Raw genomic sequence first — 18,464 nt, forward strand, 5'->3', positions numbered from 1 at the left:
GTTTTTCTTCATGGTTTTGAAGAGTTATTGAAAGGTAAGGAGTTAAAAATATAAATATATACTTACAATAAAAAACAAAAAAATATCCAACACACATTCATTAAAAAAATCGGGCTTGAAGAGACATGTGACCCCTCCGGTGGTGTCCGGTGGAATGAATCCTACCGGAGCGAATATCCCCTTAAGTAAATAAAATGGGCTATGTATTGCTGGGAAGGAATAATTGAGATGTGATTTTTATTTCATAAGAGGGTTTTATAAGAAAACATCCTCGTTTTTATGGTGTTTTAAAAATTCGTATAAACAAAAAATATATAAACGGTTTTCCATCTGCCCGCCCGACATCATCATAGCAAAAAAATCATTTTGATTTAATCAAAGAATTAGAATTTAAGGAACGCATGTTTACGGATTACTTCAGAAATTTACACATTTAGGTTAGGTTTAGAAAATTGTTTTTTTAATATTTATTTAAGACAGAAAACTGCCGATGACGAGGCGACGATAATAAGAAATGCTAAATTTGATGGATAAATAACTAGCAATGGGCGAAAAATACTATTAGCATTGCACATTTGGCAAGAGACAAAAATTTCAACTGACGTCAAAACGTCAAAATGATTTCATACAACAGGTATTTCGAATGGAAATTATAGCGATAAAGCGTCCGATATATTATGTATGTTTTCTTTAGCATTTTTGTAGGGAATCACACACTTGTAAGACCGTATTTCCAAAAATAAAATAAATTCTGACAATACGTAACCAATTTATGACAGTCGGTGTTTATTTTACAATTTGCTTAATAACATGCCTAAAAAATCATTAAAAAAACAAATCGATCCGAAGCATTGCAATATTTAGTTTAAAACAATTCTAAGAACTTATACAATCAGTGTTTTCAAACATTGTTTATCAGTTCAGGACACGGATTTCTAAATACATACACGGCATATGGGGCGTATACAGAGGGTCACTGACAGAAGGTTCCTAAAATTAAATATGATCAATGAAAAGTGCGAAATACTTACACGACCATGCCGTATGCACCTTCCCCGATGTACTGTAAATTCGTGTACCTCGGTCCCACTTCAAAAACTTGACCACGCACAATTTCGGCATTAGGATTCGCGCTCGCAGCACCCGCAGCTTCCGCCATTTTGACAATACAGAATGTCATAGATGAACGAAACAAGCAGATGACCATGTATAATAAAAGAAATATCGTCCCATTTTTATGGCTAAATGCAACTATTATCAAGCCACTAAAAAGTACTTACTTTTTTTATTTTTTTGCCTTCGCACAATTTTCATACGCGAAAATGAAACATTATTTTTAAACACATAATTTTATTATTTGTTTTTACGTATACCAAAACTGCTACGTTTGTTTCTAAACATGATTAACCTAATGCTTCATTCAAACATTATATTCCGGATTATTTTTCCCTAGTTTTCATTTGGGGGCATATCTGTAGAAAGATTGTTATTTTTAAATGATAGTCGTTTATCTTAACCAGACTGCTAATGAAAGAAAATTATTCAAAGATAGTTGAAGTACATAATATACAATAACCGTGAATTACAATAGTATGCCGTTTCAAGAAATCAAGACATAAATTTAAGGTGACACCAAAAGCGCATCTGTGATAGTCGCACAGCGGACGCACAGTGTCAGAGCAGAAGTTTGTGAATATGAATAAAAATAATAAAATGTTTATCATGATTTATTGTTTAGTACATATAAAAAAAAACAAGTCAAATGTTACAATGTGGAAATATTTGACATTATTACATAATAAAACCAACATAGTAATTTTGAACATACACAGGTTTAAATAAAATAATTCAAACTGCAAAATAAACAAGATAATTTCTAAAATACAACTTGAATTGGAGCAGGTGGAGAGAAAATTACAATGGTCAATAATAATCTAGATTTTATAGTTAACCACTGAAAGGGACTAGGATGGATCAGTTTGTACTGTAATATTGTAAAGACAAAATCAAATCAACAAAAAATAATATTTTTTTATGTTACGATTTATATATTCCAATATATCAAAATATAAAACTTCACTCAAGAAATGTTATAACAACTTAAACATTACCATTACCATATTTATATTTTATAATAATGTGAACATTGGTTCAATACAATTTTACATCAAATTTGTTTAGTACATATGTAGTACGTTATAATTTTTTAGAAAATTATTCATAGGAAATAAAAAAATACATTGATATTTGAATAGAATAAGCTTGATGTATGTGTGTAGATTTGAACACTAAGTTTGTATAGTTTTGAATAAAGTTTTCATATGCAAAAATAATAATACAAGTAGATTTCAGTGGTGTTTTTTTTTAAGACTGGTTACATTAAAAAAATTAAACATACATTTAGTTTAAAAAAAAATCAATAGCACTATAAAAATATTCCAATAACTTAAGACTCCTTGAATTTTGTACATATAATACTACATACGTTTTAATTTATAAACCTTTAACAATCATTAAAGTTAAGTGCCTTGTTTGGTACAAACACTAAGCTTCCTCTTATTTCCTCATCCACATTATTGAGAGTACTGCACAGCTGAACAAGATGTTGTCGACCGGATTTTCTAGCCGATTTATTCGAGGGTGTTGCGGCTTTGAGAGGTGTCTTCCCGGGACTCTTAAGTTTACCCAAAAGGGGAGACTTGGAAGTCGGGGCGCTAAACCCGGGTTTCCTTATCCCACTGCCCATTATGTTGGACTTTTCCGATTTGTTGGCAGAGACGGGGTCTGGTACTTTAGATAATCGGGAACTACGCCTGACAGGAGTGGCGACATACTTGGGCTTTGGATTACTGGATCCCTTAGACCTGGAGAAAGTGATCGCAGATATGTAATAAGGCACATAATGATTGCCATCAAATATATATTATTACGTCTATAGTTTAACATATTGTAAAGTATATACTCACTCTACTAGATTTTTTTGTTGGATAGCAAATCGAATCAAAGTCGATTTGAAAACATTTTTCACATCCAAGAACTTTGGATCCACAGCTAGAGAGGGTTTATTTTCAGGGTCCAAATTTAGCTTCATAAACTTTTGCAATAAATGGTCCAGAGATGCTTCTACTTCAACAGGCTAAAAAAAGGACAACAATTACATATTTTTAAAAACATTGTCTCCAATACATATTATCAACGTGTGTAACTATCAACCCTTAGTGCACCCAATGGTGCATAAAACACTGAATCCAATTTCACTCATGAATCTTTTTTATTATGAATCTTAGGTGCAGGACTAATTACCTTGTCTTCATACAATTAATGATCAAGTGACCACCGCGTTACTAAGATACGGTGCCTTATGCTATAGGATGGGGGTAGAAGTCAGGTAAAACAATAGTTGGAAATATTAAATTTAGCACAATACAGTCAGTTGTCATGTAATCGGTTGGCAAACTAACTCTTCCCTCAGCCTTCCGTCAGCGACAGACTGCACAATATCGGTAGCTATAAAATTACCGTATGTCTGGCTACATTTGCAGATGGATCAGAAGTAAAGCTGCGCATAATTAATTTACCTGTGCTCCTTGTATGATGGCCTTATTGTAGCACTCCACAGCTCGCGGGAAGTCACCTCTCTTCTCCTCGAGGGCGGCACGGCACTCCCAGTACGGAGCGGTCTCCGTGGCAATGGTGCCGCAAGACCTCACGATGGCTCGTAGCCACTCTGCGCATCTCTGCCACGAGTAGCCCTGAAATGATAACAGAAAAATATCAGTGAGGTCGAGCAATCTGTAGTTATAATGCCACACTTATTGAAACATTTTAGTATTCATCTAAAGTGTATTTTAACTTATAGGACCATCATGTCTTGAACCATAAGCAGACGGGGGATTTTTACATTTTTTGTGAATAAGAATGCAATGTTAGGATTTCGTCTATTCATTTAAATCATTAACTAATATTTCTTCTTCTTCCTTCCATGTTCACTTCCTAGGTGGACCATATGGCCAACACGAGACGTCTCCAAATCACTGTCACGCGCCGTCTGCTCGGCTTCCTCCCAGGTCAGTCCGGCGTCTCGAAGTTCCGCTGAGTATAGTCGGTGAATGGTCGTCAGCGGCTTTCCGGGGCGCTGGAATCCTCGGGGTTGGAAGAAGAGACATGAGGGGTAATATTTAACCAATACATATAATCAAACTCACCTCGAGTATGAGATGGTGGAGGTCATTTAGAGCCCCGATTATGGTGGGGTCGACAGTGCAGGACAGCTTGTCAGCACTCTGGCGCTTGAGGGCAGGAGACGACTCCTGGATCCCGTGAGGAACTGCCGGACTGTCAGCAAGATGGTAGCTCGCTCGTCTCCACTCCGCCGCCACGTCCTTCACACGTCCGGTCATCATCTCATTGAACGAATCATCACTGGCCACCTCCACATTCTCCTTGTCTTCGTCGTCTAATAAACTTTCATTAATTACTTCTTTATTTTTTATGGGAGTGCTAATTTTGTGAATTCCGAAACAATGCAAGTGGTGATAATTGCTCAACGATTTCCCTCTCTTCTGCAACCAGTCATTCAAGCGTTGTCTCAATTCGCTCGGTTTTGGTGTATTCAAAAAGGTTACCGGTGTCGCCGTCTTGCGAACGGGTGTAAGGAATTTAACAGATTTTTTTCTCTCGGATTCAACTGGCAAAATATAATCTCTGGGAGGAAAATCTGTTGTGACTTCGTCCTCGATATCCTTTCTTTTCAAGTTGCCAGCAGAGAGAGTTCGCTTGAAGCACTTCTTGGCGGCTTCAGGTCCCAAACGCTTGAAATGAACAGTCGATAGAGATCTACGAAGCTGAACATTTTCTCTAAAATCACTCTTGGGTTGATCTCTACTTTTATGAATCTCCGTAACTCTTCTAGGGCGCGTTTGAGAGGGTAATATCGGTTTAGTTTTAGCAGGAAGACGGGACAGGTTTGGTAACATTTTGTTGCTGTGTAATGTAACAATGGGTTTACTAGGTATTGGAATGGTTTGCATATTTTTGGGGCGAGATAACCTCTCGATAGAAGCCATTGTCCATCGTTTGTTTTGTAGTGGCTCAGTATTGTGGCTAGAATTCTGGGTAAGCTTTTTATCATTACTAACTACTGCCAAAGAAGCGGATTTCAGTTTGGGTCGTGACAAACGTCCTAATGCCGATGTATCTGGTCTTTTTAAAGTACTTGTATTAGTGTTAGATTCCGGCGCTTTCTCATTTGGCTTATTCAGCTCGGCGTCTGATGATTTGGTTTTAATATCAACAGAAGACTTGGTGGTCTCCAGTTTTTTCACCGTACTCATTTTACCTTGCGTCTCGGGGATTCTTGGGGAATTGATCTTCGGTTTAGGGACAAACGACAACCGACAATCAACTTTTTTACCGACATTGCTGTACTTATTATTTTTAACAAAGGTCACGGGAGTTTTTAGGGGAACTGAAGGATCTTTATGGTTTATGATTGAAGTAGTGGATGTGGACTTGGACACAGAGGTCACGGGGGTAGGCAGTAATGGTTTAGTGGGATTCTCAATGGCCGACTTGATTGAAATATTGGATGTACTATGTTTTGGGTTAGTAAATGATTTTGACAAGTCGCCACTTCCATTTTTTTTAAAGGTGGGAATATATCCCTGTTGGCTCCCATACTTTTCCAAATTCTTCTTTTTTAGCTACAATATAAAACGTACAAATATAAGCAAATTTATGTCAATAATAACAGATATGTAGATTTACAATTTATGATGCTATTTTTTATGCTGTGTTAAATTGTTTTTTTTCACTTATCAGTACTTAATGCAGCGTGAAAGATTTACAGCATTATAATGACAATAGATCACTCAAAGATGAGATAAACCTTTAGATATAAGCCTGGGGTAAAAAATTAAATAAAACCGGAAAATAAACATTTAATGTAACGCCTAAGAACGTCTTTGCTTAGCTTAGCTTATTTTAGATTAGGTAATCAAACATGTAAGACTATTTTATAAAGGCACGCATAATTACATTAAATATTATTATCAATTATCATCACATTAAATCATAGTTAATATTTTAAGTAGTTTCTAAATTAATAACAGTGAAAAACTTGCCATTTCAACTCGGGCGGCATGTTTCGCAATTCTCATATCTCTTAATTGCTTAATTTTCAATTTCAAATCGTCAAATTTGAATTCTTTTTCTGATTTTGAGTTCAAATGAACATCGTTTGCTAGTACTCCACCGTTGCCCTGTTCTTGAGTGTTAATTTTCTCCATTATTTATTAATTTTATTCCGCACTTCTCTGTATTTCACTTTTGATTAACATTCACAATAATTTTGCCAGATATTCTTTTAAAACTGATATTACTTACGAAAACATACAGGAAGATAATTTTCTTTAGAAATAAGTGTCAACTCGCAATGAAAATGAGATAAAATTTGTTTTTATAACATCACAAACAGGTCACGTCAAAATAAAATGAAATGAAAACCGTTGAGTACAAAATTAAACAGACGTTTATTTTTTTAAATGATCAATTTTTCAAATAAAAAACAAGCGTCTAGTCAATTTCCGTTAATATTTGAATACGATATAGATATACGATGTATTTACAAAAAATAGTTCCTTCACTCACGTTCCAAATGTTCGTGATTAGTACCTACTTGTCTAAAGAATAATGTAAGACGTTACATACACATTACTACCAAATTTGATAAAAAAATATTTTTGTAGAACTTGTAAAAAAAGTCTGCTGACACTATATGGATAGTAATTAACTGTGTTGGATGTGTATGGGGAGAAGCGTGAATGTGGAAGAGGCGAAGAATGTTCGCAAAGACTGAGTGGTGTGGTGTTCTATTATCTCTGTCTACTCTTGTGGGGAAGCAGCGTGATGATTAGTTAGTTTAAAAAGAAAGGAAGTACCCGCAAATATTCTACATTTAGAGTGTTGTCTGCAGGTAGCATAGTAAAAAAGGGAAAGGTAAATATGAAAAACACATCACAAACACTGCAAGTTAGTTGGTTAGTTTTTGTAGAAAATATGTATATTCCTGTTATAAGCCTAGAAATCATAACAATCCAAGTTTCAGACTGCATCTTAGCATCCACAATGGGAACTGATGCACTAACAATAATAATGTTTTCCTTTTGAGGAAATGGAGTGCTGAACTCAAGTCTGCTACATTAACCATGGGACCAAAATCCGAAACAAGAATTCTAAATGCACGAAATAATGAGGGCTGATATTTAAAAATACGAAAAGGGTCTCGTAGTACCAGAAGAGTGGTGGTGGTCTTTTTTTAAAAACCAAAACATTAATATTAAATATACTAGTATATTAACTTTATTAAAAAAACAGTATTTATTGATTTAATATTCTTTCCTCAACATTTTTTTGGTTCATCCGACATACCTTGTTGATATTCATATGTGATCGTGTGAGTGTGCTAATGTTTAAAAACTTAACATATGATTCTTTGTGTGTGTCCCCTTTTACAAAGTCTAAACGTCAAACGTAAAAAAAAAAACATTGTTATTATGATTTCTTGTTTTCGTACGTAGGTTGTCTGTCGGTTTGTTTTATATGTGGTTTTAAACAATAAATATAAAACGAAAAAAAGCCTGGAGACGTGTCAGAACTCCGTAATACATATATATCTACGACCAGAATATTAGATTCCGGCCGTTTTATGAGGGCAAATACGTTTGAATAAAGTGATGTGTCTCAACTTTACACATAAGTATTGTAAATATAAATTAACGATAACGTCGTTATCTACAATTTTAAGCGTTTGTTACTAGTGTTATGTTTTAATACACTTATTATTTAAGATAACATTCCTCTCCAGTAAAATACTATGTAAAAGTATATATGTAGTACTATATACGTCAAAGACGACTTTTATAATTTTTGTTCATATATCAGACATCAAGCCAGTTGGCAATTTCGAGGGAGAGAAGAACTTTCTTACTTGAAGAAATCATTGCGATGTCTTCAGAAGAATTATTTGTGGGTGTTGATGTTGGAACAGGGAGCGTTCGAGCTGGTCTTGTTACTAATAAAGGAAAAGTACTTGCAGTATTTGTTAAGAAGATAAAAACGTATAATCCTTTGGTTGACCATTATGAGCAATCTTCTGACAATATTTGGGCAGCTTGTGTAGAAACAATTAAGGTATTGCATATCTCTGTTTTTTGTTTTAAGCCTTTCACTCCTGGGCTTCTTAACCTTCCATATGGAAGTTACCGATTTAAATATGTGGTGTAGATCAGTATTCCTCAATCCTTTTCTATTCAAGGTACACCTACCGAATTAAGAAATTTCAGAGGTGCATATTTAAGTAACATATTTAACATATTATTTACGTAACATATTATGTGCATATTATGGAAACATATTTAACACATTATGTTTAATGCGAAATGTGAGCCTACTTAACTGAGAACAGGCAATCAAAATTTTGAGCAATTGTGTTATTTTCACAAAACTAAATTTCAACTAACTAATCACCACGGTACACCAGTGTGGTACACTTTGCGGAACAATGAAGTAGAACTTTAAATTCACTTCTGGACACTTTTTTCTAATGACTGACATTTTTAAACATCATTGTCATAAAGTTAAAGATATCAAAAAAGTAAGTCATAAATAAATATTTTTTCACCAAATAGTTATCAAATAATAGTTTAAATTCAAAGTTATCTACGCTACGCACATAAAATGATAATTTCGATATTGAATCTCACCCCTGATACCTCTTACATTGGACATTACCTTGACCAAAACACTTTTGCTCATTGTCATTATTTAGAGAGAAAATTTGTTGCCGTTCAGATCAATATTTATATTTTTCTATTAGTGGTTTTTTTTCTTCGTTTGTTCTCATTCTCAATTTTCAGAAGTCACATTCAGAATATACGTTATCAAATTCAGAATAAAGATCGGCAAGGTTTTCTTTTAAGCTGAATCTACTGTAAATATTAATGATATTGACAAAAATTTTTGGGTTTTTGCATTTACCATTTTTAAAAATCATTGTTTATTTTTATTTATTTATTTGTAGAGATCTTTGGATTCCTCTCTTGAATATCTATAACATCCTCTTACTGTATGTTATGTTCTCTACGCCAGTATAGTCCCGGTTTTTCCAGCCTACACAACACCATTTGAATATAATAAAAACAAATGACTGAGAAAGTGTTATATTAATATATTGATTATTATTATTCTTTTCTACTTCCTTTTCATGTTTGGGATTTGTAATAATCTAATTTCTCTGATTTACAGAAAGTGACTGAATATATTTCTCCGCATAGAATCAAAGGGATCGGATTCGACGCAACATGCTCTCTCGTAGCATTGAGTGATAATTTGACCCCGGTATCAGTCAGCCGCACCGGAGCCAACGCACAAAACGTTATTCTATGGATGGATCATCGAGCGAAGGAAGAAGCCGAGTTCATCAATTCCACAAAACATTCCGTTCTTGACTATGTTGGAGGAAAAGTGTCTCTCGAAATGCAGTTGCCCAAATTATTGTGGCTTAAAAAGAACTTACCGGGAACTTGGAACAGAATAGGTTATTTGTTTGATTTGCCTGATTTTTTAACTTGGAAAGCTACAGGAAGCTACAGCAGGTCTCTATGTTCTGTCGTTTGCAAATGGAATTATGAAGCTAAAAGTCCCGATCACCAGGGCTGGAATGCAGACTATCTGAAGACGATAGGTCTAGAAGACTTATTGGAAAATGACTGCGCTAAAATTGGTAGTAAGGTTTTACCTCCAGGGTCCCCTTGCGGTAATGGTTTATCCGAGGAAGCCGCTTTTGAGCTAGATCTCCTCCCCGGTATCCCCGTAGGAACCTCTATTATTGACGCCCACGCTGGTGGCTTAGGCATGATCGGAGCTTCTGCTGAAAATATCCCTAAAGATCTCGATACCCGCCTCGGACTTATCTGCGGAACTTCCACTTGTCACATGGTAGTGACTGATTCCCCAATCTTCGTTCCTGGCGTGTGGGGTCCTTACTTCAGCGCTATGGTGCCTGGAATGTGGTTGAACGAGGCCGGACAAAGTGCTTCTGGTATTTTGATTGATCATATTATCAATAGTCATCCGGCATCTAAATTCATTCACTTTGAGGAATCGAAAGGAATGTAAGTTACTTTTATATATCATTTATGAGTATCACAACTCGAAATCAATGATTTTTTTAAACACATTTGAAGAACTGTGTTTTTGTAAGGTAGTAATGTTGCTTTATTAATTTAAAATAATTGTACAAAATGAATTCTTGACAATATCTTGACGTACTTGTCTCCTGAAAAATTGAGAGTTTCGTGTTGTGACACTAGTCGCAAATGAGCATTATCATCACTGCAATATTGTCGAGTCGTCAAAGCAATATCTGTAAGGTGACATAATTTATAAAACACATTTTACTGCTGTATGTATTTGGCAAAATTTTAAGTCATCGCTGTTTGAGTTAAAAAAAAGTATATGAATCCTTTTTATCTTATGTAATAATAATAAATTATCTTTAAAATAACATTTTACCAATTAGCAGCGTTCTCTTTATCTCCCAGTAAATGAAGAAAATTACATTTTATAGATATTGGTGACGCAACAACAGTATTGGGGTCAAAAAGGTTAAAATGTTTTCGTTCATTATATCGTACATTAGTGTCAAGAGAAATATTGGTATGCCTTCCTAAACCTTATGTGATGTTGCCCGACGCCATGTAATGTAATAATAAATAAATAATAAAACCCTTATCCGCACCCCAATGGTGCATAGGGCACTGTGTCTTATAAACGCAGTGTTATAATGATCGTTTTACACATGAAGGAAAGGTGATCAGCCCTCCGCTTCAGGTACTAGTCCATGGTAATATTGAATAAATATTACAGTGAAAAAATTACTCATATTTATTTTTACCCCCCTTGGGAATCAAACCCGGGACCTCCAGAACGGTAGCCGAGCGTGCTGACCATTACACTACGGACAGAAATGTAATGTAAAGAATGAGATTATTGTAAACTGGTAAAATGAGGTATTCATGAGTATCACTGGTAAAACCCTTTGTTATAAATTGCAAAACACGGAGAAGTTGAAGATATTGTCAGATGCGAACGACAGAGAAGAAGGTTCTGGAACGATCATGTATTCAGAATGGCGGAACCAAGAGCCATAAAATGACCAGGAATATTATCCCCCAAGCAAGCGACCTTCAGGACGGCCTCCCAAAAGATGGACAGACAGCCGTCAGTTGATATCACGAGAAAAAAAAAACATGACACAGGAATATAAGACAACACGTATATTTTCATGCGTAAAACCGCGCTACAATATATTCAATTAAGGACTAATTTTTCAACCACCCTTACAGGGGCCTTCTTCAGGGTACAATTGCGTAGCAGAAAAATGCAAAATATCGATAGATTTTATCACAAAGTGACTGCTGAATCAATTAATGATATAACAATGTCATGAGTCCTTAAATGTGTGTATTATTCACAATATTTTAAGTCTGTTCAAATCTTTGTTCTCATTTCTTAGTTGTACCCTTCTTAGAATATTTTTTAATGAAATTTGATTAGAACATATCGCTCACTCCTTTCAAGAACGTCTTAAACGTTTTAAAGTTTAAAAATATAATACAATGTATTAAAAATAAATATAAGCCACTTCCTGAAATTTTTACTGTGAAACATATCTTTTAAGGTAAAACCTGAAGGTTTTTTCTCCATTTGAAAAATATTTAGTTTATTTAAAAAAATAATTGAACAATACCTTTTCTTGAATATGCAAAAACAACACTTTCTGCCCTGTAGCGGGTAAATATTATGTTAAAAATATGCCTCTTTTGCTGGGATATAGTACATTTTCTGGGCATTCCGAAAATATGCACAACTGAAAACTGACGATTTTTGATTTATGACGTTCTTGAAAGGAGTTAGCGATATGTATTTAGAAAAAATTCCATTGAGATGGGTATATGAAAATCTAGGTATATTAGAGCTTACGACCTGTTATTGATTTTTTTTTGAATTACCTAATGTCCAAGTGACTCTGAAATCTAGCTATGGCTTATGCAACACCGTTTATCATGTCCCTACTCAGGCTTCAACTTTATAAGTTTCATAGCCTATGCCTACTTGTGAGTGGATTTACTCTTTATGTTTAAAGTTACTATAATTTTATGTAATTCATGAGTGAAAATTCTATGCAAAAACACTCGCTACCTGTTATTGATTGTTTTAAGTTGGCATTTTATAGACCATATAACATTCTACCCATATTTTAAAAATTATTTTCAACCGTAGATGTCACTATGAAGTGACATTGTTTGTCACTTAAACAGCTTTCAGAATGTTACACAGTGAATTATGTGATCAACCAATGACAGGTCGTAAGGCCACCCAAGTTGCTAATATCTAAATCTTAGTACTATGTATTATTTCATATTTAAATGTAATGATGTTTATATGAGAGAAAAAAACACAGTTCACCACAAAAAAGTTTATTTGTTAGCTTTATAATATATATTAACCAATAACAGAATTTGAAGGTGATAATTGAATTTGAAATGTAAATGATTTGATGAGGCAACAACTAATAACAAACACACAATAACCTTTTAGTTTCATTAATTGATTCGGCAGTCACTTTGTGGTAAAATCTAAATCTGTGTTTAAATATTTACTTCAATCAATCGTGTTTAAAACAAAAAGTGTTTCCAAAATTCATCCAAATAAAAACTAAAAGTAACAGTATCGCGGCATACAAAGCTATTGTGAGTGCAAAAATAAAATGGTTAAAAGAAGAAATAAAATCTTGGTTTGTCATCAGAGACAATATAAAACATCAGTTAAAAATTCTACATTCAGAATTAACTTATCTACTTCACCCTGCGGAATGGGATTGCTTGGACGACAGAGCACGGGATATAGCTAGTACAGTAGCCCACAAGAAAAAATCTTTACTAAATAAAAAATTAAAAAATCTGGTGATTAATAAAAATAAAAATAATGAGTTGACCCTAACTAATAACTATAGTGATCATAAATTCTTCGATCGAGTGGCTAATCTTTCCAATACAGTATTTAATAATGATCAGTTGCAATTATTATCCCGTGGACTGAAATACAATTTAGAACCAAAAAATATAAACTTAGATTTACAAGAATTAGCAGTAGACACTGAACTTGCCCTTTACAAACAATCGTCATCATTTAAATACAAATGTGCAGAAATAATAAAAAAATGTGCCCCGACCCATAATAAACCAGTGAACACAAAAAACAATAGTGATTGGGATGTAGCTTCATCTATAAAGGATTTATTAGTTACCAACAAACTAACCTTAACGAAAGCAGACAAAGGTAACACAATTATCATATTAAACACTACAGACTACATTAAAAAAGTTGAAGAATTCCTCCAAGACCCCATCTTCAGTATACAAAAAATTGACCCGACCAGCAGATTCCAAGAAAACATCAAGAAGACGATAAGAGAGTGTCCCATCACATGTGGGAAGCTACAATTCAATCAACACGTGGCAAGGAACCCGAGACCTCCCCGCCTGTATGGATTGCCAAAGTTACATAAACAATGCATCCCAATACGTCCCGTCGTCCCTACCTTCTCTGCGCCTAATTATTATTTGTCTAAAAAATTAAATCATATGCTAAATTTTAACCACATTTTCACACCTAGTTATACAATTAAAAATAGTTTCGAATTAATTGACAGATTGAAAGACATAGAAATTTTAGACAATTCCAAACTAATTTCTTTTGACATCGTGAACCTATTTACTAATGTACCGGTGAACGATTGCAAAAGAATTGTCAACAACTTACTAAAGGCCTCACCTTTAGATAAAAGCATTGTAAAGGAGATGCTTAAACTACTAGATGTATGCACTAATCAGAATTATTTTAATTTCAATAATAAAATATATGTCCAATCTAACGGCTTACCCATGGGATCTCCTTTGTCCCCAATTCTTGCGGACATTTTCATAAATAACTTAGAGAATGAAATCTTTAAGTCTAAGCATCCCCTACTCAAATTTGTAAAAAACTGGTTCAGGTACGTTGACGATATATTGGTAATTTGGGAAGGAACAACAAGACAATTGGATTCCTTTCTAAATTTTATCAATATATTTAACGATAAAATACAATTTACATTAGAAAATAACGGAGGTAAACAAATCAATTTCTTAGACCTCAGTTTAGAAATTATAGATAAAAAAATTACTTTTGATGTATATCGTAAGCCCACACATACAGATACTGTAATTCCCTCTTGTTCAGCCCATCCACTTAATCATAAACTAGCTAGCTTTAACTCCATGATCCATAGAGCACTACAATTCCCATTAAATGACAATAAGTTCAAAAGAGAAATAAATACAATTAAACAAATTGCTTACAATAACGGTTATAACCCAAATATAATAGACGCGATATTGGCGCGTAAAAATAAAAAGATTTTAACAAAAACATTTCTCTACTCAGCCGATACGTATAGTGAAAAAGTAAAAACCAACTGGAAAAGAATCATTTACATAAATAAAACATCACATAAAATTACCAAAAAATTCCCAAATAATATAAAACCAGCATTTTACACAAAAAATAATTTAACTAAAATCTTTAAAACACAAAATAATCCTGAAAATATATTGGACAATAGTGGCATATATAAATTAAACTGCGACTGTGGAAGCTCGTATATTGGTATGACTTCCCGAAAATTCAAAACAAGAATCAGGGAACATGAATTATGTTTGAGAAATAATAATTTTTCGGAATTCGCTAACCATTTAATAGATAATGATCACAAATTTAACCACAACAACGTAGAAATCCTAAAAATAATCAATACGAAAAGCCATAAACTGCAGCATTTTGAAACAATAGAAATTCATAAGAATATAAATAACAATAAACCCATAATTAACAATATGACAATGACTAAAGCCTCCCCCCTTTTGTCTATGTTCCCTCTGATAAGAAATAAAAATAAAAATAAAAATTTAATTAATAAATAAAAATAAGAAACAGCTACTACCCCCTCTTCAACCTTCAACGTCCCAAGGACCCAACTCTAAAGTTTGGAATTAGCTTCACATACGGTGTTTGAAAATGATGCGGAATGCATCGAAACACGTGTCACAGTAGATTTTAAGAAATAGTGGTATTTACTAAGTAAAACATTAATTAAAAACCTTTTAGTTCACAGGTATAATAGTATGGATCAAAATATCTACTATTACAAATTTTATTTCAATCTGCAATTGCTAAAATCCTAAATATGTACTAGATTTTCTTTATTTTAAATTTGTTTATTTAATTTATATATTACAGGATGATTCAAGACTACCTGAATGACTATATTGATCAATTATGTATCAGAAAAAAACTTCCAGACCCTTGTTATTTGACTAAAAATCTTCATATTGGGCCGGATTTTCATGGCAACAGGTCGCCTATAGCTGATTCCTCATTACTCGGGATGATGTCCGGTCTTGCCATTACATCGGATGAAGAAAATCTGGCTATTATTTACCTGGCTACATTGCAAGCTCTTTCAGTGAGTTCCTATTCATTTAATAAAGTTATTTTTATTTATGGATTAGGGTGTCGTTTTTCTTCTTAACAGTGATCGCAATGTTTTTCTTTTACTTTAATTTTTTTATTTACCAATTACGTAATTTATAAAATCTAACTGAATAATTAACAAAAAATGAGATTACCGTGAATCTAATTCCATTCTTCATATTTTTTCTTTGAACGTTATCCGCACCCAGGTGGTGAATAGGGCACTGCATTAGATCGACGCAGCGTTAACTTAATAAAGAATCAGTCCTGCACTTCAGATTCTTGGGTTTGGGAATTCTATGGATTGTATTTTATGGGCCGAGAAGGACATTACGGCTATATAGGAAAGGAAACAGATAAGAATAGTAGGTGTAAGTATAAAAATTATAGGGAAAAACCTCAAATTTATGTTTTAAAATGTGTTCAATCTGAAAATATTGATAGCTTTAAAAATAAAAATGATTAGTTTTTAATAGTGAGAAATTAATTAATTTAATGGCGTTCCATCCTCTCTGCCTACCCCTGCGGAGAAACGGCGTGATGGTAGTAGTAGTAGTAGTAGTGAGAAATTAATGTCTATTAATGAAATTAGATTTATGGAATCTAATTTTGTTGGATGTTTAAAAAAATTATTAAATACATTGTCATAAGTGAAGAGTTTATGGTAAATGAAATATGTATGGAAATACTGTTTTGATATCACTTTAAGTACCTTATCCATGTTGGTGTTACTACCTTTACTCTATACTCCAATTACAGAAGCCACGCTCTTCTTTAATCTGTCTGAGTCCCTTGCCAGCTGGAATAGCTCTAAAATTCTGAGGCCAACAGATTTTTTTAATTATTTCTTAATCAAGACACCTTAATGTAATTCCCGCCCACCTTTTGTTCTCCTCCTTTTCCCTGCAGGATGTTTTGGAGGGCTTGTACTTTGGGTCTCCTTCTAAATTTTATGATCCACGGAAGTTCTTTGTTTTTATTTTGTTACCTCAGTTAAAAAAGTCATAAATATTACTTGTTCTAAAATATATTATACCTAACACACTAAGAATGGGAAAGGTATTTTTACCTGTTCGGTCGATAGATGCTTAAGGACGGGAAGGGTATTTCTACCTTCTGCGTCTGTCCAATTTCAAAGTCAGAAAAAAGGAATTATTTCATGTTTTTATATGAATGTTATGTACCAATCTCTTTGTTAAGGTCTTAACTATATGCACACAATTATCAAATCCCGTCGCCAGCGGTCCGTAGGTGTAAAAAACACCCGTCAGAAGTGTATTAATCAATATTTTATTTGTTTTTTTTTCAATTTCAGTATGGGACTAGACACATTATCGAATTTCTCAGAAAGGCGGGTCACAAGGAATTCAGTTCCATTTTGATTTGTGGAGGTCTCTCTCGCAACCGCATGTTTGTGCAAACCCAGGCGGACGTCGTTGGCTCTCCACTGCTCAAGCCATGGGAGACTGAATCTATGCTGGTGGGATCAGCTATTCTAGGGGCCTGCGCCTCCAACTTCTTTCCAGACATCCAGTCGGCAATCTCCGCAATGGGGGGCAAAGCAAAACTTATACACCCTAATGAGAAAGCTTTTAAATACCATGAATGCAAATATAGAGTGTTTCTAAAGATGCTTTCTGACCAACAGGCATATAACGTGATGATGGAAAATTGTTGATTAACTAATGTTATTCAAGATAATATTATTTAGGATAAAAATATATTATATATTTTTTTCTCCATTAGCCCATTGCAACACAAAGCCGGCGAATCGCCGGTCAAGGTCAATTTGTCACTGACTGACAATAACTTTCACAACTCTGAACTGAACACACTCTTCCAAAACTACCTGGGGATGAGTCATAATGATCTAGGCTATGAACAAAAAAAAATGTTTTTTTTTAAATTTTATTTTGTGTGTAATTTAGTACTCATCTTATTGTAATAAAATACATATGTGTTAAAATCAAATAGTGTGTTGTATGAACAAATTTGTCTTGTCATCTTTATTAGTGGTGCAATGGGTTAAATAATTTTAATTACAATCTTATTATAAAATATGAATATTTAATTGTAGTCCTACTTTCCTTACAAACATTGTTAAAACTATATATATTTTTTGAATTGTTAAACTTAAATATCTTTATTAAAAAAATATTTATTTATCTGCCAAGTTTATTTTTTTCTTCTAGGTGATTTTACTTCTTTTACAAGAATACTTTTTGAGCCTAGCTTTTTTAAGACCTAGCTTTTTTAGTGTATGCACTCTACTCCCATTAAGAGCCTAATACGGAATAAGACCGTACAATGGTCATTTAAGAGTACACAAAATGCTCTGATGATATATATTTTTTTGGTTTTAGTATTGAAATAAAATAGTATTGAATGATCGAAAAGGGTGTTCAAAATAAGATTCTTCTTCTCATCGATATCTGCACCTGCATCTGTGAGGCATGGCGTGTTTAGCTACCATGCTGGAAATTCTCGGTTCGATTCCCAGGGGAGTAAAAATTAAAATCGTAATTTTTACTCTAAAATTTATTATTTATCCCAAACTTGTTATTGAAGTGCAGAACTTATCACCCCGCCTTCATATAATTAACAATAAAGATAACACTGCGTCTACACTGCAGTGACCTATGGACCATTGGGTGTGGATAAGGGTTATAAGAAGAAGAAATGTTGAGAGGTATTAATAATATTAATAATAATAAATTTGGATAATTTATATAAGCGCCATTTTCGTAAAATACTACCTCAAGCTGTATTATGTGTGTTTATATCATGTTTTCCAGGTAATGGTTCCATTTTGGGGAAAAATAATTCTTAAA

The 18,464-nt window shown here is 33.7% G+C and overlaps 3 protein-coding genes across 4 annotated transcripts in view; 1 reads left to right on the top strand and 2 right to left on the bottom strand.

Annotated features, from left to right (window-relative positions):
* rl (Mitogen-activated protein kinase rl) overlaps positions 1–1,162 on the bottom strand; it is a 173,535-nt gene extending 172,373 nt beyond the window's left edge. Inside the window, exon 1 of the mRNA XM_088259569.1 lies at positions 1,032–1,162. Within this exon, the coding sequence (XP_088115695.1) occupies positions 1,032–1,159 (128 nt within the window). The 5' untranslated portion in view covers positions 1,160–1,162. The remainder of the gene's footprint in view (positions 1–1,031) is intronic.
* Positions 1,163–1,711: 549 nt separating this feature from the next.
* LOC148309730 (uncharacterized) lies at positions 1,712–6,597 on the bottom strand. The gene is made up of 5 exons (XM_088259568.1): positions 6,123–6,597; positions 4,206–5,702; positions 3,579–3,752; positions 2,967–3,136; positions 1,712–2,864 (listed from the first exon to the last, which is right to left on the bottom strand). Exons 1-5 carry the CDS (start codon positions 6,285–6,287, stop codon positions 2,504–2,506), a joined length of 2,367 nt encoding a protein of 788 aa, XP_088115694.1. The 5' UTR covers positions 6,288–6,597; the 3' UTR covers positions 1,712–2,503.
* Positions 6,598–7,560: 963 nt separating this feature from the next.
* On the top strand, positions 7,561–17,806 carry LOC148309731 (FGGY carbohydrate kinase domain-containing protein). Of its 2 annotated transcripts, none has more exons than XM_088259548.1 (4): positions 7,561–8,190; positions 9,304–10,172; positions 15,400–15,625; positions 16,949–17,806. In XM_088259548.1, the coding sequence occupies exons 1-4, from the start codon at positions 8,005–8,007 to the stop codon at positions 17,309–17,311; spliced, it is 1,644 nt and encodes a 547-aa protein (XP_088115674.1). In that variant the 5' UTR covers positions 7,561–8,004; the 3' UTR covers positions 17,312–17,806. The 2 variants fall into 2 exon arrangements, with proteins under 2 accessions (XP_088115674.1, XP_088115675.1); XM_088259549.1 differs by having other exon boundaries at positions 7,561–7,761.
* Positions 17,807–18,464: the final 658 nt, after the last annotated feature.

Source organism: Brachycentrus maculatus, unplaced genomic scaffold (genome assembly GCF_059751285.1).
Source record: "Brachycentrus maculatus isolate JH-2025_06_01 unplaced genomic scaffold, ASM5975128v1 h1tg000118l, whole genome shotgun sequence".
Classification (NCBI taxonomy): domain Eukaryota; kingdom Metazoa; phylum Arthropoda; class Insecta; order Trichoptera; family Brachycentridae; genus Brachycentrus; species Brachycentrus maculatus.

What these genes read in the sequence shown, in the direction of transcription:
- LOC148309731 (XM_088259548.1), top strand. Translation starts at nt 8,005, where the DNA reads ATGTCTTCAGAAGAATTATTTGTGGGTGTTGATGTTGGAACAGGGAGC. An exon ending in CTTGTGTAGAAACAATTAAG is followed by an intron (nt 8,191 to 9,303) that starts GTATTGCATATC and finishes TCTGATTTACAG; the next exon opens with AAAGTGACTGAATATATTTC. An exon ending in TTTGAGGAATCGAAAGGAAT is followed by an intron (nt 10,173 to 15,399) that starts GTAAGTTACTTT and finishes TATATATTACAG; the next exon opens with GATGATTCAAGACTACCTGA.
- LOC148309730 (XM_088259568.1), bottom strand. Translation starts at nt 6,287, where the DNA reads ATGGAGAAAATTAACACTCAAGAACAGGGCAACGGTGGAGTACTAGCA. An exon ending in ATGCCGCCCGAGTTGAAATG is followed by an intron (nt 5,703 to 6,122) that starts GCAAGTTTTTCA and finishes TTTATATTGTAG; the next exon opens with CTAAAAAAGAAGAATTTGGA. An exon ending in TCCACCATCTCATACTCGAG is followed by an intron (nt 3,753 to 4,205) that starts GTGAGTTTGATT and finishes TTATCATTTCAG; the next exon opens with GGCTACTCGTGGCAGAGATG.